Genomic DNA, 24,177 nt, shown 5'->3' on the forward strand with positions numbered 1-24,177 from the left:
TCCATAGACACTGGGACACTGGGGTCAGGCCCTTTCTGAGCTTCAGTCTCAAAAAGTCTCACATGCTTTTCCTGACCCCCCTCTTTTTTTAGTCCTCTCCTTTCCTCTCCCCTTGAATTCTGAGCTGACTCCCTCCAACCCTGCTCCAGCCCAGTCCTCTCTCCTGAGCCTTAGATCCAGCACCCTGGATCCCCCAAACATCTCCCGGGGGGTACCCGCAAGCCCTCTGATTCTTATGACAAATGCCACACACACTAGTTCTCCATGGCACCCTAGCATACAGCCTCCTAAGAGGGCCAACCCCTGGGATCCCCTGCAAACTCTCCATGTAGAAAAATGAAGCAAAGGATAAAGGTGGGTTGATTCAATGGGGAGAGATGGGTATAATGCACAGTACAAAGCCTAAGCCACACAGAGGAGGTGGCACTAGAGTCAGGAGACCTCCAGGAAGAGCATTGTGGGCAACCCCCCTCTGCCCCAACCCTCCACACACCACCTCTCCTGGGTCCCTGACAGTTGCCTTCTTCTCCCAGATCCTGACAGTTCCTCTGAGTATTGTACAACAGCCATGGAACTATGGAATAGAGTAGCAGAAGGGATTAGAGCCCCATATGGGGGACTGCTGGGCTGGAGCACTGGAAAGGGAGCCAGAGCAGCAGTGAGGAAGGCCCAGCTTCCCACCAGCTTCCCAAGACCAGCCCAAAGGCTAAGCCAGGGGATGCTCCTGCTTGCCTCCTTCCTCCTTTCTCCCTCTTCAGCTGCTGGGAAGATGGGAGGAAATGGCTGGGGGGGGAGTGTCTGGGGGGGAGGTTGGAGGATGCAGGGCAGCTGAAAGCTCTGGCTGATGGCATTGCAGGTCACCCCCTGCCCACAGTTAAGGCTCTTCCCCTTTCCAAGTCTGGCACCTATTGGGGCAGGCATCCCTGAGAAAATGCTGACCACTAAGTCCCAGTTTCAGATGCAGACTAGCAGATTGTTCAGTTATGTTGTCATGTGTCCCAAATATCACATCCTACCTTTTCAATCACTTAATCTGGCAAGATTATTAGCTCACTTGTTCTCCCCCTTTATTTCTTCCTCAGGTAGTAGCCAGAGATCCCTCCACCTCATAAAAATCCAAGTCACAGGAGTTGGGCAGTAGCACAGCGGGTTAAGCGCACGTGGCACAAAGCACAAGGGCCAGCATAAGGACACCGGTTCGAGCCCCTGGCTCCCCACCTGCATGGGAGGGGGTCATTTCACAGGCGGTGAAGTGTGGGACTATGTGTAAGCTTGGTAGAGCTTAGGGAAAACTCCCCCCATCCCTGGATGGAGGTCTGGGAAAAATACCCCCTTGTTAGCCTCTCTCACAGAGATGAACAAAGGGGAAAACAGTCTCTCAGACTCAGTTTCCCCTTATCAGACTCTCAAGCCCACAGAGATCTCACTGTTTCTCCCCGCTAACTGCAGGCCACATGGCTGCCTGCTTTAAGGTTCATTCAGAGTTCACATAGTCACTCAGTCACCTCACTTTTGATCACTAAAGAGAACATACTCCATCAAACACCTCCCTGACATCAGTCAGTGAAGCCCCCAAAACATTATTTCCTTATATCCTTTGATATCTTTGATTTACATCAAGTTTGTTTATCTTATTTCTATTTCACCTTGCTGGTTTAACCCCTATGCTTCTCTCAAATGCCTTTAGATAATTAACTTGTTTGCATCATGGAGAATAATTGTCTTGACCTTTATGTATCACATCAATTCTTGTCATACCACCCCCCTACCATAGGGGCAAGCTGACCTTTGAGAAACCTGTAATTTCTGACGTATTTGAAAAATGTTCTTTGTTTGAATCTCTATTTAAACCCAAGCCCACATTTCAATAAATGAGAGTGTTCCAATTCTCCCTGGTGTCTCTTGTCTATATCGCTGAGTCCTTGAGTTAGCGAGGGAGAACCGGTAGCTTACCTTCGTGGTTGAGAGCCAACCCACGTAAGTGCCAGCAGTGAAGCAGGTCTGCAGGTGTCTCTCTTTCTCTCCCCTTTTCTGTCTTCCCCTCCTCTCTACATTTCTCTCTGTCCTATCCAACAACAGTGACATCAATAACAACAACAATAATAACTACAGCAATAATAAAGAACAAGGGCAACAAAAGGGAAAATAAATAAATATTTTTTAAAAATTTTAAAAAATTCAAGTCACTCAAAACCCCCAAAACCTCCAGCCTTGGCTGATGTGATCTAGATGGGTTCTTTCTTTCTTCCTTTCTGTCTTCCTTCCTTCCCTTCTTTTCTTTCTTTCTTTCTTTCTTCTTTTCCTTCTTTTTCTTAGAGATACAGAGAAGGCAAAGAGAGGGGGGAAGGAGGGAAAGAACAAGAGAGAGAGAGAGAGAATGCAAGAGATGATGACACTGAAGCTTCCTTCAGTGCAGTGGGGGCCAGGCTTGGCCCTGGTTTGCTCACATGGTAAAGCAGTGCATTATACAGGTGAATAATTTTATCAGTCTTGGGTGGTATCTCTAAGCCCATCTCCTGGCTCTAGTGTACTGGCAAGATAGGTCTCTGGGAAAAAAAATATTTTTAACAAAACCGTCTTTATTTATTGGATAGAGACAAAGATAAATGAGATGGGAGTGGGAGATAAAGAGGGAAAGAGAAAGAGGCACCTTCAGCACTACTTCACCATTCATTATGCTTCTCCCCTGTAGGTGGGGATCAGGGGCTTGAACCTGGATTCTTGTGCATGATAATGTGTGGACTCAACCAGGCCTGGCCCCCAAAACTCTTAAAAAGTCAAAAGTCCTCATGGTAACCTTTGTTAATTTCAGTGGTGTATTAAGTTCTTTCTACAGACCAGGCAATAGCACACCTGGTTGAACACATATATTCCCATGCTCTAGGACCTGGTCAAGTCTCCAGTTCCCCATCTGTAGGAAAGAAGCTTCAAAAATGGTGAGGCAGTGCTGCTATGCACATTCTCTCTGCCTCCTTACCTTCCCAGTTTCTCTCTGCCTTACAAAATAATAAAAATAAAGAAGCCACTGGGAGCAATCACCAAGGCCCATCAATAAGCCTGGAGGCAAAAAAAATCCTTCTGTGAATGATTTTAAACCACCAAGAAGCAAGGTGAGATCACAAAACACAGCTTTGCATACAGTCGTGTCCTGTGAATCAGTGCACATCAGTGTGAGCAGGCTCCAGCCTGCCTCTCCTTCCTGGAACTTCCTGCACCCCTTGTTTGGACAAATCTTGTTCCCAGGTTCTCACAAGACAACTTCCTTCACTCCCTCCAGGACTCCTCAGGGAGGTCCTCCATGTGCACCATCTAGCAGAAGCCCAATGCAGGCCCACTGCCTGGTACACCAGAAATATTGTCAGCCAGCTTTCATAAGAAGAGAGAGGCTTTACTGCAGATCTTGGTGCAAGGAAGATAGGAGCAGTGCTGAAATCGTCTGCCCCACCCTTTTGTTTCAGGGAATACTTATAATGGAGAGGCAAGAAATTTCTTTTTTAAATATTCATATATGGGGAGGGAGGGAGAAAGAAGCAGAGCATCACTCTGGCACATGTGATGCTAGTGATTAAATTCCAACTTCCAAGACACAAAGAGATTTCTGTCTTGTCTGTTTCATGAACAGAAATGCACTCAAATCTAGCTACACTCCTACCTCTCTGTACAAGTTTGGTGGGGCCCTGTCCACCTCTGCACGGCAAGGCTTTATCTCCTGAGAGGGAGCATCAGGGCTACTGTTGGGAAGTTAGAATCATGTGACTGAATAGACAGATGAAAAACCACTTTGTAACCTACAGCTCCTAAAATGCAGCACGAGGCACCCTATTCACCTCTTTTCTCAAAAGGAGAAAATATATTATAGTCATTGGAACATCCTAGAATGGGCTGGAGAGACAGCATAATAGTGATGCAAAAAGACTTTCAAGCCTGAGGCAACCAAGGTCCCAGGTTTGATCCCCAGCACCACAAATAAACCAGAGTTGAACAGCGCTGTGGTCACAGGGGTTGGGCGATAGTGCAGCAGGTTAAGCGCACATGACACAAAGAGCAAGGACTGGCATAAAGGATTCCGGTTCTAGCCCCCAGCCCCCCACCTGCAGGGGGCTCGCTTCACAAGTGGTGAAGCAGGTCTGCAGGTATTTATCTTTCTCTCCTCCTCTCTGTCTTCCACTCCTTTCTCCATTTCTCTCTGTTCTAACCAACAACAATGAGAGCAATAACAATGACAATAATAACAATGATAAACAACAAGGGCATCAAAAGGGAAAATATAGCCTCTAGGAGCAGTGGATTCGTGGTGCAGGCACCAAGCCCCAGCAATAACCCTGGAGGCAAAAAAAAAAAAAAGTGCTCTGATCACTATTTCTCTTCATATATTTCTCTGTCTCTCTCTCCACCCCCCATTAAATAAAACAAATAAAATATATCAATGGTTATAATTTTTTAAAAGCACAAATGTTTGGGGGATTAGCAATATGACTCAGTAGTAGAACATAGTATATATGAGAATATAGGCCTGGCATGTGTGAGGCTCTGGGTTCCATCCCCAGCACATCATAACTGAAACAAAATTAATCAAGTGGAAAAGAAAACTGAAGTAGTCACTTCTACAATGCATCCACTGAGAGATTCTTCTTGACCATGGAGATAGCTGCTTGACTTTGTCTCACCTGGGGTGCTAAAAAAACAAAAATTCTTCTGGGCAAGGCGCACCTGGTTAAGCACACATATTACAGTGTGCAAGTACCCAGGTTCAAACCCCTGGTCCCCACCTGCAGGGGGAAATTTCATGAGTGATGAAGCAGGGCTGCAGATGTCTCTCTGTCTCTTTCCCTATCTATACCTCCCTCCCCTCTCAATTTTTCTGTTTCTATCTAATAATAAAGATTTTTTTAAAAAAAGCATTCTTCTGCTATCCCTTTCCTTAGTCTTGGTGACTTTAGTCCACTTGAAGACTAAGTCATTCTAGGGCAAAGAGCTATCTCCCTGGGCTGGGTACCTGAACTGATGTGCATGGCTTCACTGGGCCTCATACCTATGTGTATCACCTATGTGGTCACTTCGGATAGACTGATTTTTCATTTTTTTTGGATAGAGGTGAAAGGCAGAAAGGGAATAAAAAATAGAGAAGAGAGGGGACTGGGCAGTGATGCACATGTAATCATGTGCAAGGACCTGGGTTCAATCTCTACTTTGCACCTGCAGGGGGGATGCTTCACAAGTGGTGAAGCAGGTCTACAGGTGTCTCTTTCTCTCTCCCTCTCTTCCTTCCCCTCCCCTCTGTTTCTTTCTGTCATAGCAAATTAAATAAATATTAAGAAGAAAGGAAGAGAGAGAGAAATAAAGAAAAGAAAGGAAGGAAGGAAGAAAGAAAAAAGAAAGAAAGAAAGAAAGAAAGAAAGAAAGAAAGAAAGAAAGAAAGAAGAGAAATAGAGAGGAAAGACACTATAGCAATGCCTCACTACTCACAAGCTTCCTGTTTGCATGGTGTTCCCCTATGGTAACAGGGCTTGGACCCTGGCTTTTTCTGTTTGTTTTGTTTTGTTTTGCCTCCAGGGTTATTGCTGGGACTCAGTGCCTGCTCTATGAATCCACTGTTCCTACGGCCATTTTAAAAAAATATTTAATTTACGGGGGCTGGGCAGTAGCACAGCAGGTTAAGTGCACATGGCATGGAGCACAAGGACTGGCATAAGGATCCTGGTTCAAGCCCCCTAGCTTCCCACCTGCAGGGGGGTGGATTCACAAGCAGTTAAGCATGCCTGCAGGTGTCTTTCTCTCCCCCTCTGTCTTCCTCTCCTCTCTCGACTTCTCTCTGTCCTATCCAACAACAATAACAATAATAACAAGGGCAACAAAAATGAGAAAAAATGGCCTCAAGGAACAGTAGATTTATAGTGCAAGTACCAAGCCCCAGTGATAACCTTGGAGGCAAAAAAACCCAACTATTTATTTATTTATTATTGGATAGAGACAGAGAGAAATTGAGAAGGGAGGAAGACAGACAGAGACACCTGCAGCTCTGCTTCACAGTTCATAAAGCTTTCCCCCTACAGGTGGGGACCAGAGGCTTGAACCTGGATCTTTGTGCACTGTAATGTGTGTGCTTAACCAGGTGTGCTGCCACCTGCCCCACCATGGCCATTTAATTTTATTTATTTATTTATTGGATAGGACAGAGAGAAATTGAAAGGGGAGGGGGAGATAGTGAAAAACAGAGAAAGATAAAACACCTGCAGACCTGTTTCACTGCTTCTGAAGTGAGGCCCCTGCAGGTGGGGAGCAAGGGGCTTGAATTGGGATCCTTGCACAGGTCCTTGCAGTTTGTACTATGTATGCTTAACCTGGTGTGCCACTGCAGACCCTGATCTGCAGACCCAGACCCTGATCTTCACTCATGGTTAAATGTACTCTCTGCCAGGTGAGCCACCTTCTGTTGCCAAGGAGAGGGACAGAGTTATTGCTGTTGCTCTCCTCTGAGAACCCCCTGCCCCAGAAACCTATCTGCCCAAGGTCTGTAACCAGACACCATGCCCAGCCTTGTACCCGGGGCAGGTGCCTGCCAGTTCCTCTTCCCCAGGCCACTTCCCCTTTATCCAGTGACATGGCCTCTGTGAGTGGCAGGGAGGGAGCACCAGAGAGAATAAATTTCCAGGGCAGATTGAGAGGAGACCAGATTTATGAGGACAAGAACTAGGGCCTGCTGTGCAAATGCTGCTGCTGTTGTTGCCATTGCTGCTAATGTTTGGTGAGGTGTCCTGGGCAAGAGCTGGGGGTTGGGGAGTGGGACAGGAGGAGCTGTTCTATCAGTAGTGCCCCCTTTCAGGAGAGCTGAGTTCAGGTTCTTCTAGACCCAGTGGCCCAGTTTAGAATCCTAGTAGCAGGAACCTAGTACAGGGCTGAGAGGATGAGAAGCAGGGGGTGATGTCTGCAGGTACATGGAGCCAGATATCTGGAGCTCCTGAGGGTCCACACACACTGGATAGAAGAAACAGCATTTGTGAGGCTGGGTGGTGGTGCACCCAGTGGAGAGCACAAGTTACATTGCATAAGGACCCAGGTTCAAGCCCCCAGTCCCCACCGACGGGGGAAGTTTCATGTGTAGTGAAGCAGTGCTGCAGGTATCTCTCTCTTTCCCTATCTTCCCTTCTTCTTTCAGTCCTATCATATAAAATAAATGAATATAAAAATGTTTTTAAAATGTAAGAAAATAGAAACAATATTTGCAAACTTGTAAGCCTGAAAAGCAGCAGGCAGGTGGCAAGAAATTTTTGTTAGTGGTTCAGTCACAGATCAAGTTCCAGTCATTGTATGAGTGTTTCACACTTACGATCATACCAAGTCTCATGCCAACCTGTCTGTGGGAAGAGCCAGCAGATACAAAGAAGTTAAGGAGCTTTCCCTGAGCCACACAGGATCCCACTGCAGGTGGTCTGTTTCTCGGTGAAGAACCAGGAGATGGGCAGTGAGGGCACATGGTTAGCTAGGGCCCAGCTGGACAGACTGTCAGAAAGAGATGAATAATATGCATTCTTTAAATTTTTTTATTTTTAATGAAAGGTAGAGAGAGAGAAGGAGAGAGAGAGAGAGAGGAGCACTACTCAGCTCTGGCTGATGGTGGTGTGTTGTATGCTTTACATTGGGTTGTTCTAGCTCTCCCCCTGCCAAGAAAATTGGATCAGTCCTGCTAGTTTCGCGGGCCCACCTGGCCCTGCCCCTAGGAACCCCGAGAGAGTTCCAGAGTTCAAGAGTGCTTGGTGCCGTCGTGGGGGAAAGAGGCAACAGAGTTCTGTTTGGTGATTAGTTTGTCTTAGTTTATGAATCGTTGTTCCTGAATAAAGAAATACAGCTTCCCTGCCCAGCCGTATGTCTCTGGTTGTCTCTGTTACCCGCCCGTGAAGGAGCCCAGCCAGCTGGAGCCTCCGAATTTTAACAACAAATGGCGCCTACGTGGACCTGACCTGCACATCTCTCAGATAAGTGAAGACAATTTAGCTACCTATGTACTATGGCCTTCTCTTCTGCTTGTAAAGAGATCTCCAAAGGCCTCTGCTCTTTCTTCACGAGACTGTTTTGCTGTTTCTGGAACATTTATCTCTGGACCACTCTGTGGTTTCCACGTGCTCGGCCGCACTCAAAACAGCCAGATGAGTCGGGAAGAACCAGCGGGCAAGAGGTGAGGCGCGGAGCTGCCTTTTCCACCTGGTGGAACAGCCAGCCAGCCGGCTGCACCCAGACAACCCCACGCACCGCGCCCGCAGCCCCGCAGCCCCGCAGCCTGCAGGAGGCTGACGCCAGCACGCAGGAGCCCGATGCCACCACACAGGAGCCGGCTCTCCACCGCGTGGTGCAGGGCACTGGACGTGTGATCCCTCCATGCTGCTCACTGTGAGCAGGGCAGCAGACATGACAGGGCCATGGGGCAGGGCCGTGGCGGCCTATCATGGCCGCCACGCCTGGGCACCTAGGCCCACGCCTTCTACAAGGCTGGCCCGCCCATCCTCGTGCTATGAATTCTGGAACGATCCCGGACCTCCCGGACCCCCAGGCTCCCTGCTGAAACTGGGCACACGAGATCTCCAGCTGCCGGTCCGGTCTGAAGGCAGACAAGCTGGAGTATGCAGAGATTTGTACAGAGATCGCAACCTACAATTCCTAGTAGTGAAGCTGCCCAACAGACCACCACTAGACAATGCACCTCCCCAACAACTAAGACAGTACATATCTAAATTCATGTTTGAAATGACATGTCTTCGTAACAAAGGTTTCTCTCCTTGTGCATTAATGACCATGTTTATGTGTATGTTTAAAGTTTGGTAAACAATAACTTTAAGGCTAAATTCTTACTAGTAAAAGTTAAATGAAAAAGGTTTTCAACGTAATTCTCATAAAGATAAAATTAACTTACATTTAAAGTCTGAGGTAAAAATTAGTTAACAATAAATATATTTTAACTAAGTTGGTCTAAACAAAAGGTTAAATAGACTTGTTGATATGTAAAACTCTCGATTACCTTCTCTATTAGAAATGGTAGACCGCCTTGGATGGACCTTGAAAATATCATGTTGAGTGAAATAAGTCAGAAACAGAAAGATGAATATGGGATGATCTCACTCTCAGGCCGAAGTTGAAAAACAAGATTAGAAAAGAAAACACAAGTCGAACCTGAAATGGAATTGGAGTATTACACCAAAGTAAAAGACTCTGGGGTGGGTGGGTGGGTGGGGAGAATACAGAAAAAAAAAAACAAAACAAGTAGAACGTTGCCATAAAAGGTTTGATCACAAGCTTCACAATGCAGAAAAAAAAAAAAATAAAAAAAAAATAAAAAAAATAAAAAAGAAATGGTAGATCGCACAATGGCTATGCTAATCATTCTCATGCCTGAGGTTTCCTTTCCTGCGCACACCTAGGGTGTGTCTTCATCTTGAATGGGTGTAACAAAAGGTTAAAAAGACGTTGATATGTAAAAGTCTCAAATTCCTTCTCTATTAGAAATTTTAGATTGTGCTGTGGTTATGCTAATAACAAGTTTTGTTTCATAGTAAGTAAATTGCAGCCAGCTGCCTTTGGGACTCTAGGCTGTTCCCCACCCCCATGCAAATGCCTGTCGAGGCAAGTACGCCCCCCAGAGGCAAGAAATGTTTTTTTTTAAGCTGATAAAGTTTTGCCCACAGAGACAAGATAAGGCCCCCTCAGGAACCCCAAGAGAGTTCCAGAGTTGCAGAGTTCGAGAGTGCTTGGTGCTGTTGCGGGGGAAAGAGACAACAGAGTTCTGTTTGGTGATTAGTTTGTCTTAGTTTATGAATCATTGTTCCTGAATAAAGAAATACAGCTTCCCTGCCCAGCCATATGTCTCTGGTCGTCTCTGTTACCTGCCCGTGAAGCTAGCCCGGCCAGCTGGAGCCTCCGAATTTTAACAACAGTGGTGCTGTGAATTGAACCTGGGACCTCAGAGCCTCAGGCATAAAAGTCTTGCAAAGCCATTATGCTGTCTCACCTGCTTGAAAGATAGGCCTTCTTGAACCCAGGTCCCAAACTGAGTCATACTGTCTCTCCCTCCCTAGATGTGGGACCCCAGCTGATTGCATCACACAGCAAGAATGGCCCACTGGCAGGCCAGCATCTTCCTGGACACCCACTACCACTGCAAAGGGGCCCTCATTTCCCGGGAGTGGGTGCTCACAGTAGCCAGCTGCTTTGGCAGGTGGGTACAGGGGCTGGGGAAAATGAGGAAGGGGGCTTCAGAAGGAAGGCACCTGGCTTTCCAGATTCAGCTTCAGCTCCTGCTCCCCCCCCCCCCCCGCTGGACCTGGTCCCACTTCACTGTGACACTGGGGCATGATCGACTGTCCCTGGATGCTTGTGTGAGCAAATTCAGTGTGACGGAGCTGCACATGTCCCCAGGCCCCATTGGTCTGGCCCTGGCATAGCTGGCAAAGCCATCTTCTCTCAACGGAACCATGCAGCCCATCCCTCTGGCCACATGGCCCAAGCCTCTCCTCCTGTAGCATCTCTGCAAAGCTCAGGGCTTCAAGCCTGGGTTTGGTAAGCATGAGGATGACATGAAGACAACTAGACTGGGGGAGCCAACAGCTTGGGTGGTGCCCAGGGCCCTGTAGAGACACATACAACCCCAGTCACTCAGCCCCCAGAGCAGCCTAGCTCTGCCTGATGCCTCTCTGTACCACAGTGGGGAGGTCTGGGGCAAGTGAGGTGTCCCATGGGGTGTGAATACAGACCCCCAGGTCCCACCTCCGAAGCTGCATGCTATCTGGATGAGACCAATGTTTCTCCACACCCGCAAAGCCGCCTTCCAAGGTCAGCTGGACTGCCCTAACATGAGCACCAGTCTGCCCCAGGGATCACAGTGCACTAAGCCCCTCAAAGCTGGTGGTGAGAATCCCCCACACTCCTTCTCATGGCAGGGATGTGTGTGTGCTGAGTGCCACCCGTCAGCCTTCATCCCACCAGGGGCTTCCTATCCTATCTCCCAACACTGTGCAGACCCCCCTGATTGCCATACTAGAGCTCCTCACACTTGAGGAGACCCTCTCTTATGTCCCACTTGAATATGAGGTAGTCTTTGACATGGCAAGCTTTTAATCTACAAGGAGCCCCCCCCCACTAGCCCCCCCATTACTTAATACTAGAATCTTTTTTTTTTAGACTGCCTTTTGTGTAATACAGAACCTCAAAAGCAACAGAGGAAAGAACTAGGGGAAAGTGACAGGACTTGTAGGATAAAGAGAGTGAGAGGGAGGCTGGGCAGTGGCATACCTGGTAAAGCATACATGTTATAATGTGCAAGAACACTAGTTCAAGACCTGGGTCCTCACCTGCAGAGGGGAAGCTTTACAAGCAGTGAAGCAGTGCTACAGGTGTCTATCACTCCCTTTCAACTCAATCCGATTTCTATCTCTATTAAATAAATAAATAAATAAATAAATAAATATTTTTTAGAGAGAAAGAGAGAGGGAGAGAGAGAGGTGAGGGGTGTGGGGTATAACTTCAGGCTGGGGAACCAGCCAGCCACACCCTCTCCAGTCACAGTGAGAACCCAGGCGCTCTCCTGTGTCCTGATGGGATCTTTGCTGCCCTGAGAGGGAGGAGTCAGCGCCTGCCTAATCTTGACCCTGCCTGTGCCCCTTCATGCAGGTGTCTGACAGAAGCCCCCTGATCTGCTCCCAAGCCAGCCACCGGCTGCTGCAAGCTGTGGTGACCTGCGGTCCCTGCCTGGAGCTCAGCCTCCCCGAAATCTACACACCTGTGTAGACCCTCCTTCCCTGGATCTGGGATACCTCCCACTCGTCGGAGGAAAAGGGACTCTAGGGTTCAGATACCTGCTCAGCTCTTCCTGCTTTGTGGATCCGATCAAGAGCTATGACAGTAGCGCAACCGGGTTAAGCGCACGTGGCACAAAGCTCAAGGACCGGAGTAAGAATCCCGGTTCGAATCCCCGGCTCCCCATCTGCAGGGGAGTGGCTTCACAGACAGTGAAGCAGGTCTGCAGGTGTCTGTCTTTCTCTCCCCCTCTCTGTCTTCCCCTCCTCTCTCCATTTCTCTCTGTCCTATCCAACAACGGTGACATCAAGCACAACAATAATAACTACAACAATAAAACAAGGGCAACAAAAAGGAAAATAAATATTTTTTAAAAAAGAGCTATGACAGTAATAAATGTGCAAACACAAACCACAGGAACTGCTCCCCCCTCACACCGTATTAAGAGGAGCGGCCTCTGGGGGGTTGAGTGTGAAGTGACAGTCACTGATCGAGTCCCAGGGTGTCGCCCTCCTACCCCCACCCCATAGCTTGCGCTGCCGCTCCGTGGGGCTTCCCGCTGAACACAGGAGACCTGGGTCAAGCGATTCTTAGGGCTCCCTCACAAGTTTGTTGAGAAATCTTTGGGTGTTAAAAATTGGGGGGTGTCAGAAGTCACAAGGGAGCGTCCCCCTTGACAACGCAGAGTAGGGGGCTGCAAAACCCTCCTGTGGGTTCCCGCCTTCGCCCTCTGAGCAAGCCAAGATGGGGTTCTCCGGAGCCCCCCCCCACCCGCCCTCGCTTGGAGCTCCACAGAGCCACCTAGTGGCCGAGGACCTTCAGTACCGCTCCGCTCTAAGCAAGGAGGCGGGCAGGCTTGAGTCCAAGGGGACACATTCCCGGCCGGGTGGCCTGCTCCGGGCGGGGCTGGACACATCTGGCTTAAACTCCCCCACAGGCCCCATCCTGCCAGTCCAGGAAGGGGAGCCCCGCCTCCCGAGAGCCCCACTCCGGACAATTGCGGCCGACTGCGCCTGCGCCTGCGCCTGCGCCACTCAAGCGTATAGACCGCGAAGCGCCGGAGTCCAGGAAACATGTCCCTTGCGTTTGCCGTCCGTTTCTAGGGCAACCCCGGGTCCTCTGCCACTGCGCGTTCTGCCGGGTTGGGTCCCCGCGACCCCGCTGCTATGGCTGCCGCGGCGCCCAGCGTGTTTCTCCTCATGGTCAACGGGCAGGTGGAGAGCGCGCAGGTGAGCAGCCTTGTTCCTGCCGGCAGTAGCCCGCTGGGGCTCCAGGAGCGCGTACAGCGGTCGCGGGGCTTCGGGGGGTCGAGCCTGCGCCCCCGCACTGGCTCCATCCTCAGGGTTGGCCCGGCCCTGCAGTAGAGCCGCGTCCTGCACTCACGTCCTGGAACCCGGTCCTGCCGGCTGATCTGGAGCAATGCAGAAAGGCGTGCGTGTCAGAGGGCAGGGGGTATCACCCCTTCACCCCACCCCACTAATACTCGGCTCAGCAACCCTGTGGAGCAGCCCTGTTTCACAGACGGGGAAGCTCACTCAAAGCACATTTTGAAGAACAGAGGTGGGGTTTAAACCTCCTACCGTCTTCCGTGGCTGAAGACACCCAAGCGACTGCACTTTCTTTGCAGGCCATGGGAATAGTATCATTGTAGTAGTTTGAGGATTTACCAGGATGCTATAGGTAAAGCTTCCCCACACATAGTTACGTATATATACTCCCCCCATTTTTCTTTTCTTTTTTTCTTCCTATTTTTAAATTGGATAGGACGCAGAGATATTGAGAGAGGAGGTTGAGAGAGAGGGAGAAAGACACCTGAAGACCTGCTTCACTGCTTGTGAAGCTTCCTCCCTGCTGGTGGGCATCCGAATCCTTGCAGTTGGTAACTTGAGCACTTAACCCAATGTGCCGCCGCCCTGCCCCCACTTGTTATGTTTACTTTATATATTTTAATGAGAAATACAGAGAGACACCAGAGTACTGCTCAAGCTCAGGTTTATAATGGATCTGGGGATTAAACCCAAGACCGGGGCCGGGTGGTGGCGTACCTTGTTGAGAGCACACGGTGCAATGCTCAAGGAACTGGGTTTGAGCCCCTGGTCCCCACCTACAGGGGGAATGCTTTGCGAGTGGTGAAGCAGGACTGCAGGTGTCTCTCTGTCTCTTTCTCTCTCCCCCTTCCTCTCGACTATCTGGCTATCTCTATCCAGTAAATAAACGAAATTTAAAAAAAAACAAAACCCAAGACTACAGAGCATCAGGTATGAAAGTCTTTTATTACAGAACCACTGTGCTGCCTCCCTTTTCCTATTTATTTTTATTATTTATTTTATTTAATTTGTTAATGAGAAACATAGGAGGAGAGAGAAAGAACCAGACATCACTCTGGTACATATGCTGCCAGGGAATTGAACTCAAGACCTCATGCTTAAGAGTCTGATGCTTTATCCACTGTGCCACCTCCCAGACCACTCCTATTTATTTTTAAATGGCACAAGAGAGAAGGAGAGAACTTGAGCATCACTCTGGCACATGCAATGGCAGGGACTGAACTCGGGACACATGGTTGAGAGCCTAAAGTTTATCCACTGCATCACCCCCCCCCCCAGGCCGTAGCCCTGGACTCCCCCTTAGACTGTGAGATCCCCAACTCGAGATGCTCGACTTCTTGTCTTCATCCTTGGCTGTTAGACCCGCCCCAAGTGTCTTAGATTTCGGAATTCCCACTGACAGCAACACCTTATCCTCAGTGTCTCTGCTAACAGAACACATTTGCTTGTCCCCACAGTTTCCGGCGTATGATGATCTCTACTGCAAGTACTGCTTTGTGTATGGCCAGGACTGGGCCCCCACAGCGGTAAGCCCATCTCTCAGAATCCTGACTCAGGGTAGGTGGGGTTTCTGAAGTTGTCCACCACACCCTTTTCCTTCCCTACCCACTTCAGAGCCAAGTTAGAGATTCCGGGACAGACATTTGCTTATTCTCACCCAAGACTTACACACACACACACACACACACACCTAGCAGCTCACACGCAGCAGCAGGTAGATACATGGTCAGTGAGAGCAGAGAGTCAGCTGGAAGGAGGCTATGGTCCCTTCTCTTTTGTCCTTCCATGGGGAGGACTCTGGGGAGTTCACAAATGGAATGGGGGCCCTTATCCCATGGCTTCCCAGCACCTTCAGATAGAACAGGGTGTGCATAGGCCCTGTGGCAGGTGTGTGCCTCACATCTGAGGAGCAACAGGGGCCATGTGACTAGGGCTGAGCGATAGAGGGGAGTCAGAGTAAAGACCAGCCTTCACTCAGCATGGACTCAGATCCCCTCAGAGAGTTACAGAAGAGATAAAAAAGAGAGTGAAAGCTATGTATTTAAAAAGTCCCTTGGAGGGGCAGGTGGTGGCACGCACCTGGTTAAGTGCACAGACTACAGTGTGCAAGGACCCAGGTTCTAGCCCCTGATCCCCACCTGCAAGGGGAAAGCCTCATGGGTGGTGAAGTATAGGTGTCTCTGTCTCTCTTCCTATTATCCCCTTCCCTCTTGATTTCTGATCATCTCTATCCAATAAATAAAGATAATTTTTTTTAAAAAAAGTCCCTTGGACTCCTCTGTTCAGAGTGGACTGTGCTGGATTAAGGGCCACAAAAGGGAGACTCTCAACTGTAATAAGATGGAGAAAGATGGTGGTATGGATGGGGCAGCAGGATGAGTAAGGAGAGCTGGGTGGATTTTGCAGATATTTTGAAAGTAGAGCCAAGAGGCTTTCTGTTGGGTGGATGAGGGTGTGAGAGAAGAGTTAAAGATCACCCCAAGAGTGGGCTAACTCACCCAGTAGAGCACACACTTTACCATGTGCAAGGACCTAGTGCTGTGGCCTTTCTTTGCCATTCTCTCCCTGTCTCTCACCCGCCAGCTGGAAAAAGATGTGGAACTGGGCAGATATGAAACTCTGGTAGCTATAAAAAAACGGGCCCAAGCCTTTAAACACTTGGAGGTTAAGTTGGTGTCCAGGGAAGAGATGGGCTAGAGTGGAGCTGGAGGCCTCTCTAGAGCTTGGCTGGTGTGGCTAAAGTTGAACCTGGAGTTGAGAAAACAGTCCTTCAACTGCCCCTCACCCAGCGCACCCCCTCTCCCCAGCTAAGGAAGGGGGTAGTGACAGGCACAGCTGCCTGATGCTTACATACTGGCTGTTGCTGTTATTGTTCCCAAAGGGTCTGGAAGAAGGCATCTCCCAGATCACGTGCAAGAGCCAGGATGTGCGGCAGGCCCTGGTGTGGAACTTCCCCATTGACGTTACCTTCAAAAGCACCAACCCCTATGGCTGTGAGTCTATAGGGCACAGGGGCTTGAAGGCCCCATTGGCCCTACCATCTTGCCTTTTCACAGTGATGATCTGGACAACATTCTGCTTTGTCACTGTGTGGGTTGTGGCTGTCCCAGCACCTGGCCAGCCAGCCCTGGCCCCTCTGTCTGGCTGCGGAGCCAGCAGAGCCTATCCCCTGCCTGTTCCCTCCTCCCCGCCCCGCCCCATTGCTTTCCTGTGCTGACTCTCTCCCCGTTCCCCAGGGCCCCAGATCGTACTCAGTGTATATGGGCCAGATGTGTTTGGAAACGACGTGGTCCGAGGCTACGGGGCAGTACATGTACCCTTCTCTCCTGGACGGTAGGTCTCCACCCCCTCATGCTCCCAATCTCAGAGGACCAGCAATGTGTTTAGGGAGGGTGAAGAAGGAGCCGAAGGTTGCTTTCACAACATTACCATGGAGATAGAAAGTGTCCAATGTGAGGTGGGGGAGAAGGCCCAGGGATGGGGGCAGGTGACTGCAGCAGGGCTGGCTGGGAGCTTCATGGGGGCAGGCCACCCAGCCCTGAAGCTGGCAGCCCCTGCAGCCATGGAGCTGTCGCAGAGCCTAGTGAGGCTGGATGCCAGGTCTGTGCTTTTGGCAGTCTTTGGTGTTCCCCCATTCCTCTGAAAGCAGAACTTGAGGGGCTCAGTGGCTCAGTGCCAAGAAGTGCAAGTGATCTGTCACTTCCTTGAGACTGACACCTGTCTATAAAAACTTGTTTCAGGCACAAAAGGACCATCCCCATGTTCGTTCCAGAGTCAACGTCTAAACTGCAGAAGTTTACAAGGTCAGTCTCCTTCCTGCCTCCTGGCCTGGTTGGGCCATTCCCCCCCACCCCCACCCCCCCACACACTGTGCCAGGGACTTCTGCCAGAGGTTCAGGCTGCCAGTCTTGGGGCATATGAAATCATGTCCTCCAAGGTTACTGAGGGTCGCTGGGCTCCCTCTCACCTCTCACCCCATCCCAGCAGCATAAACCTGCTCTAAACTACTTTATCTGCTAGAAGCTTTTGTGCCAGATGGGGCAGAGAAAAAGCTCTTGGCAGGTGGGGAAATGCCTGTGACACTAAAAAAGTAAAATATGTGGGGCCAGGAGCTAGCTCACTTGGGAGGACACATATCTAACTACACCTGGGTCAAACCCTGGCATTATATGGAATCATCATGGCACCAGGGGAAGCTCTTTGGGAGGTAGAGCTGTGCTGTGCTGTCTGTCTGTAATGAAAAGAATGAGAAAGTTGGTCCAACAAGAGCAGTAATATCACATGCACAAGGCCTCAGTGCTGATTTATAAAACAGGATGTGAAAGTGGGAGACCAGACTTCCAGACACAGTAGTGTGCATTCTAACAGACCATACCTGTCAGTCATTACTAAAGCAGGGTAGCTGGCTCAGAAGTAGGGAGTAAGAGGGAGTGTGGGGGAGACTCCAGGGAGACAGATATGGACAGCTGACAGGAAGACTGAGTTAGAGACTTCCTGTCTGCTGGTTGCCTGCTGCTCAGAGTTGGGTGGGGCCCAGGTCTCTGTCACAGCCAGGACCATCTGGCAGGTTTGTGCCCATGCCAGAGCCCCAGAAGCTTCCCCTTCACTGTCCCCTCTCCTTACCCACTATCCGAGTTTCTACTTCCTACCCTGATTCCTGTGCCATAGCACAAGGGCATTTTCTCACTACTCCACTGCCTGTGGGGCTCAAGGGGAAACTCCACTTCCAAGGGACAGGACTTACTATTTTTTAGATACAGGGTGAGAAAGGGGGAGACACCACAGCATGGCTCCACACCCCTCATGAAGCTTCCCCTGTACAAGTGCTCCCATGTGGTAACCAGGGCTTGAACCCAGATCTTCACCCATGGCACAGTGTGCTCTACTGGGTAAGCTGTCTCCTGGCCCGGATGTCACACTTTTAAGAGGAAAGTGGGGACCCAGATCGGCCTCTGGGCCCACCCCAGCATGGTTGCCAGACTGTTCTTGGATGGATAGGCAAAGCTTACACTCAGCTACTGTCACCTTCAGGGATTCCACCTCAGCTGAGGCCCCCACACGTTCCCCTTGGCTTCCACCTGTAAATCAGGCCCATGGGGATTAGCGGGAGAGCCTCAAGTCCCCCATGTGGGGTGCAGTTGCAGTCAGCACTACCTCTTCTCAGATGCATGGGAGTAGAGTGGCTCCATCCAGGGCCTGACCCTGAGGAGGGTTTGGAAGGAGGGGTCGGTGTCAGTTCTGGGGGCCTCTGGGACTCTGCTCACCAGCACAGCACTCTTGTCTTCCAGTTGGTTCATGGGCCGGCGGCCAGAATACACAGACCCCAAGGTGGTGGCTCAAGGAGAAGGCCGGGAAGGTAACGATGACCCTGTCCCCCACCCCTGCCCACAGGGAGTTGGGGCCTGGGGAAGGACCAAGTGGAACCCGAGCACCTCCTAGTGGGGCTCCCAGCCAGCCAGGCATGGTCCAGTTTAGAGAGAAAGCCTCTGCCTTCTGTCTCCAGTGACTCGTGTGCGCTCCCAGGGTTTTGTCACGATGCTCTTCAACGTGGTGACCAAGGATATGAGGAAGCTGGGTTACAACAGCGGGCCTCTGGACACACAGGGTATTTCAGGGCCCAGCCCCCTGCAGGGACTCCCCAGGTGAGGCTTTGGCTCCTCTACCACTGGACAGATGACTTGGGGGCAGGAATATAGGGGTGTTTTTATACAATAAAGTATCACTTTTCATGGAGCCCAGGCCAGGGCCGCTTCAGCTCATCTTTCCAGCTGACCCGGGGCCCACACTGCAGCCCTACAGCGTACTGTGGGAGCCCAGCTCTCCTGGGTCCAGCTCAATAGCCCTCCTGCCTTGTCACCCTCCCTGAAGAACCTCTGAAGCTTGGGGACTGTCATCACTTGCTGGGTCCCCAGTATGGTGCCTGCCACACTCCCTGATAGCAGCCCTCCTTGGCCAGGTTTATCCCATGGACAAGAGCTGCATAGGGTGGTCTTAAGTGCACCCCCAGAACTGGGCCTCCTAAAAACAGGATGCACCGCACCCTAGTTTTCTGGAAGGAGAACCCCACACCCAGCACCTGCATGTTGGGGAGGAAAGGCACTGAGCACCTAGGGCCAGGCTCCCCTTGAGACAGTGATTTGGAGCAGTTGCCAGGCTGGGGCTCACTTTTCACCTTGCCCTCCATGCTGACCAGGCCAGGCTCAGCACACCACTACCCTTTCCTCCTGGGTTTAACAGGAAGGCTATACACCCACTCCCTTGGGTCTGAGTGGGTCTGTGAGCAGCTCTGGCTAAAAACTTGTAGGGTGGAGGCTTGGAAGATGGCCCAGTATAGCACACACTTTACTATGCTTGAGGGCTTGGGTTTAAGCCCTCAGACACATGAGGACACCATGCATAGGGGATGCTTCACAAGCAGTGCAGCAGTGTTGTGGTGCTTCTCCCCTTTCTGTGTCTCACTGTTTATTTAAAAGAGGGAAAAAAGACCCTGCTGGAAGCAGTGGAATCATGCAGACTTGAAGCCCCAGCAGACATCCTTGGGGGGTGGAGGGGTGTAGATTGAAAGAATTTCACAGGCAGGGCAGACAGCATAATGGTTATGCAGAGAGACTTTCATCCCCAGCACCTTCCACCTCTGCACCCCATAATGATCCTGGGTCCATGCTCCCAAAGGGATAAAGAATAGGAAAGCTTGCAATGGAGGGGATGGGATGTGGAACTCTGGTGGTGGGAATTATATGGAATTGTAACCCTCTTGTCCTACGATCTTGTTGATCATTATTAAATCAATAAAAGTAAAAAAAAACCCTTCACCACTGGGAGGTGTAACTCATTCCAAACCTCATCCTCTCCCCTGGCACCAAAACCACATGGTGAAGATGACAAGGGTGCTGCCAGGAACAGTCCAGTGGTTTTTTTTTTTTTAAAGAAACTTGTGCTCAGCCAGGGGGGTTGTTCGTTCCTGCAGTTGGCATCTAGAGGGGGTTCCACAAACCACAGTTCAAGCTAAAATGTATGTATGGAAGAACAGCGTGGTAGCTGGGTGGCAGGAAGGAAAGACAGAAGATAGGGCCACAGACCAGCAAAAGTTTACTTGCACAGTGTGCTGCTTTGCCATGTGCTCATCCCAGGTTCCACTCTGCTCCCCACTGCATTGAGAGAAGCTTTAGTGCTATAGTGTCATCCTCTTTTTCTCTGCTTCTGTCACTAATTGAAAAAAAAAAAAAAGGCAGGGCAGTGGGTAAGTGCTCTGGCAGTGACACAAAGCTAGATGAGACACCAGTGCTGAGTGGGGCATGCCGTGTGCCAGCTCAGCCAGCTGCTGCAGACCCCATGGAACTGGGGCAGGGATGTGTGTGTGAGGCCATCACAGTAGGGACAACCTGAGAGGAGCCAGCCAACTTGTCAGCAAGCAGAAAGAATGTGAAATAAACCAAAATTTGTTGTTGCTGAAAGGTTAAGAAAGATGACTTTTCCTGAGGTCAGACAGGAGGACTGAAAAGTGCTTTGAGTAATACAGACTTGGGGGCCTGGGAAGACAGCACAGTAGTGATACAAAGACTCATGCCTGAGGCACCAAAGAGCCTAGATTCAAGCCCCAGCACCATCATAAGTTGGAACTGAGCAGTGCTCTGGTAAGGGGGTAGTAAGACTCCTTTGGATAATACCCTCTTAATAACAGAGTAACGGGATGATGCTTCCACTACTGCCTGTGCAGAGTGATGCTCTGGTTCCTGTACCTTTAATATTTAGGGGAAAAAATGGGTGGGGTTATGTAACAGCAGGAAAGCACTACTGGATTGTCTGGATTTGTTACAATTACTCTTACTAGATAACTAGCCTAATGCTTCAGCTTAAAGCCAACACCTATGATATTGCCATTCTGTAGGTGCTTGGCCACCTTCTAGAGTCACCGACAACACACTGGCCATGCATCCCCCTGCATCCTCCACCTCCCTCCCTCTGCCTGGAGAGCTCCAAGGCCAGTTCTGGCCGTTATGCCCTGCCAGGTCTGGCTTCTGAAGGACTAAACACATATCTCATGTGCCCTTCAATTCCATTTACGAACCAGAGGCTTGAAAGCAGCTGGGATCCCAGTTGGTGACGGGTGTTAGTGAAGCACAGCTTCACCCAGTTCCCAGAGTCATCCCCCCACCCCATCCCCCAGGGCTGCACTGCCCTCTGCCATACCACGCTCCCACTCCTGCCTGGATACCCATGACCCCCAACTGCTGCCACTCCTCTGATCACACCCCACTCTAAGCAAGACAGTAACCCTGCAGGCCACCACCTGTGGTGCCCCAGATCAGTAGCCTGTTAATTCACCCGTGTGTGTGTGTGTGTGTGTGTGTGTGTGTATGCGCGCGCGCGCGCGCGCAGACAGGAAAGACAGCCAGAAACAGCATCATGATACAAATGATAAATTATATTTATACAGTAAATAAGTAGCAATATTCAACACAAGTTCAGAACCAGCCACCAGCCCCTGGGACTGAGCCAGCAGTGGGCAGCTTCATGATCAGTGCACTGGGGATAGGCATGGGGTGCCAGGGCTGACAAGGCTGGGGTGGGGTGGTAGTCTTCTTGGGCCATGGTGGCCTAGAGGATGTAACACGGGCCAGAGGGCACAGCAGGAGGGACTCCCTGTCACAGGATATCACTGACAGGACAACTGAGTTTGGTCTGTGATCTGTAAGTGACTGGGGTGAAAGCACCGTGCCAAGTTGAGTCCTGTCCCACAGCCTACCCCCCACCCTTGATCCATCTACAGCCTCTCCCAGGCTGGAGTGACAGGAGCCCTGTGGTCCAGCCTGGGGCTCTAGGCCTGGCAGAGAAGTTGGGGGAGAGGGCCTGGGTAAGGGCCAGCATGGTGATGCCATGGAAGGGAAGAGCCGTATCTCAGCTCCCCAGGCCTGAGGTGACCTGTGCTAAGGTCAGGCTTGCAGGAGGGGCACCCAGTGGCAGCTGCCCCTGCAGTGAGAGTGGGGAAGCAGGCTGAAGTGCCCCTGGCTAGTTAGGTATGCTTGGGCTTGGGCTTGGGGGAGGGAGAAACAAATGTTTTCTGGTCTTAATTTGTGACAAATCTTTTTCTCCACTGGGGCTTGGGGGAGGGAGCAGGAGGCTGGGCATTGGAGGAAGGAGGGTTAGTGCATGTAGTTAGAAATGATGCTGTGAGAATGAATTTCTCTCCCTCTTCTTCATCTGAGATGAGGGTCACAGTGTCTGAAGTGCCTCTGGGGTGAACAAGTAGGGGCCGCCCTGGTCCCTCCCCCCCAGAACCTGACCACACAAGCACCATTGCCATACTGTCCCTGTCACGGGGTAGACAGCAGAGACCTCAGACCCAGGTTCTTCCAGCTCATGTGTCTATTGTCAACCGGAGTCCTTGTCAGGTGGGACGCGCCTTCAGTTATGGAACAGAATTAGCTGATAGAGATGGATGAGTCACATTCAAAGGCAGGTTTTCTTTTTTTCCCCCTTGGACTTTCCTGATGTTACATAAGTAAGAAAAATAGCCTCTCTCTTAGGACTTACTTGGCTTGGTAAATTCATAAAAAAAGGAATAAAAGAAAGGAAAAGGCAACTGAAGGCTAGGTATCTGTTGCTTTTTCTTAAAAGTGTCTTATGTGTAGTCAAATTCTCATGTTTTCCTATGAAGAATTTGCTTGGTCTTTTTTTTTTTTTCATAAGGCATTTTTTTTTAAAAAACTCTTCCTTTTGACAGTTCCTTACAGAGTTAAAACCATAAATAAGAGTTCACTTAGACCACCAATGAGACATGGTGCCAATATCTTCATTTAGCCAGACCTGGTAAATTCTATCAAAACTAGACAGTTAAATAAGAACCACATTATAAAAATATTAGCCAAAAAAAGACTATTAGGTATTCTGCAAACTCAAATAGGAAACTGTACTAAACAAAGGTGTGCAAACTCGGATGAGCACAGAGCTGCGTGGCAGGTCAGCTCGGATTAGTGGGAAACTCGCTCTGGAGGGCTCACTCCAGAGTGGCCGCATGGGTAGTGCTCACTGTGAACTCAGGTGAGTAGAGAGACAAGATGCATGTCCACGCACCCCTCCATGGGACAATGTCTGGTGGGGTAAGGTGGCCCTTCCATGCCTGTGACCTCTGAGGGTAGGAGTGGGCAGTGAAGGCTGGGTTGACATTGCCCCAGAGCCCCTTGGGCTGGGGCAGGAGCCATGCCAACTGCCCCCTCCATGGCAAGAGAGTCAGCCAGTTTCCCCAGGGCCAGGCCCTGAGCAAGGAGGGTAGTGAAGGCTGGAGGGGCCCAGCCCACTGCTCATGCCCAAGGGTCAGGGCTGCAGACAAGCCTGGGCAGGAAGCTGGAACTAGACCTCCCCCACACACCCCCGCCAGCTCTGGGACACCACAACACACAGAGTCCCTGCTCAGCATCCAGGCAGGGCTCCAGCGGCCTCTCCGTGGGGCCCAGGCCAGGCACTAGAGGAGGAAGGGGTTGGTTGTGCCAGTGGCCTGAGATGCTGACGGGGGGAGGCCCACACTGCCCACCATGTTCATTGTAGGGGGGCCCAGGGGTGCCAGAGAGGAGCCCCCTGCCCCCAAAGCAGTGTGTGAGGTTGTGGAGAGTGTGGAGGCCACAGTCATGGGCTCCACACCAGAGCTGGGTCCAAAGGATGAACTGGAACCCAGCACGGGGCTCCCTCTTAGCTGGTTCAGTGTCCTAGGCTGAGGCCTGTTCACCTGGAAAGGATTGACAGGGGTTGGGACAGTGGCCGCACCTGAGGAGAGAACAGGAGGGCAGGCACCAATCAGAACAACTGCGTCCTCAGCTAGGGGCAGATGGGCCACGGAGTCTCCTCCTGCCCTGGACCTGCCCTGGACTTCAGCCTCTCTAAGCCCATTATCTTCCTGCAAGATACTAGCAGAGAGCAAAGCCCAGACACTCAAGATTCCTTTCATCTTAGGGCCAGGTCTGAGATGAACAGTGATTGGCTTATCATTTCTGCATGCGGGAGCCTCTCACACTTAGGTAAAGTGGTCCCAGACTAGTCTTCCATTCTTTTTACTTCAGTAGAAGAAAGCAGC

The 24,177-nt window shown here is 50.5% G+C and overlaps 2 protein-coding genes across 7 annotated transcripts in view; one reads left to right on the forward strand and one right to left on the reverse strand.

The window, feature by feature from the left end:
* Positions 1–12,807: 12,807 nt before the first annotated feature.
* On the forward strand, positions 12,808–18,842 carry B9D1 (B9 domain containing 1). Its single transcript, XM_007526177.3, has 7 exons — positions 12,808–13,010; positions 14,567–14,635; positions 15,991–16,102; positions 16,346–16,442; positions 16,850–16,912; positions 18,398–18,465; positions 18,613–18,842. The coding sequence occupies exons 1-7, from the start codon at positions 12,948–12,950 to the stop codon at positions 18,753–18,755; spliced, it is 615 nt and encodes a 204-aa protein (XP_007526239.1). The 5' UTR covers positions 12,808–12,947; the 3' UTR covers positions 18,756–18,842.
* Positions 18,843–21,513: 2,671 nt separating this feature from the next.
* The window catches only part of EPN2 (epsin 2), a 76,667-nt gene continuing 74,003 nt past the window's right edge, over positions 21,514–24,177 (reverse strand). For all 6 annotated transcript variants that reach the window (XM_007526180.3, XM_060203191.1, XM_007526181.3 and 3 more), the window contains one exon: positions 21,514–23,870. In XM_007526180.3, coding sequence (XP_007526242.1) covers positions 23,572–23,870 — 299 coding nt within the window. In that variant the 3' untranslated portion in view covers positions 21,514–23,571. The remainder of the gene's footprint in view (positions 23,871–24,177) is intronic.

Source organism: Erinaceus europaeus, chromosome 12 (assembly GCF_950295315.1).
Source record: "Erinaceus europaeus chromosome 12, mEriEur2.1, whole genome shotgun sequence".
NCBI lineage: Eukaryota > Metazoa > Chordata > Mammalia > Eulipotyphla > Erinaceidae > Erinaceus > Erinaceus europaeus.

What these genes read in the sequence shown, in the direction of transcription:
- B9D1 (XM_007526177.3), top strand. Translation starts at nt 12,948, where the DNA reads ATGGCTGCCGCGGCGCCCAGCGTGTTTCTCCTCATGGTCAACGGGCAG. An exon ending in AAACTGCAGAAGTTTACAAG is followed by an intron (nt 16,913 to 18,397) that starts GTCAGTCTCCTT and finishes CTTGTCTTCCAG; the next exon opens with TTGGTTCATGGGCCGGCGGC. An exon ending in TCAAGGAGAAGGCCGGGAAG is followed by an intron (nt 18,466 to 18,612) that starts GTAACGATGACC and finishes TTCTGTCTCCAG; the next exon opens with TGACTCGTGTGCGCTCCCAG.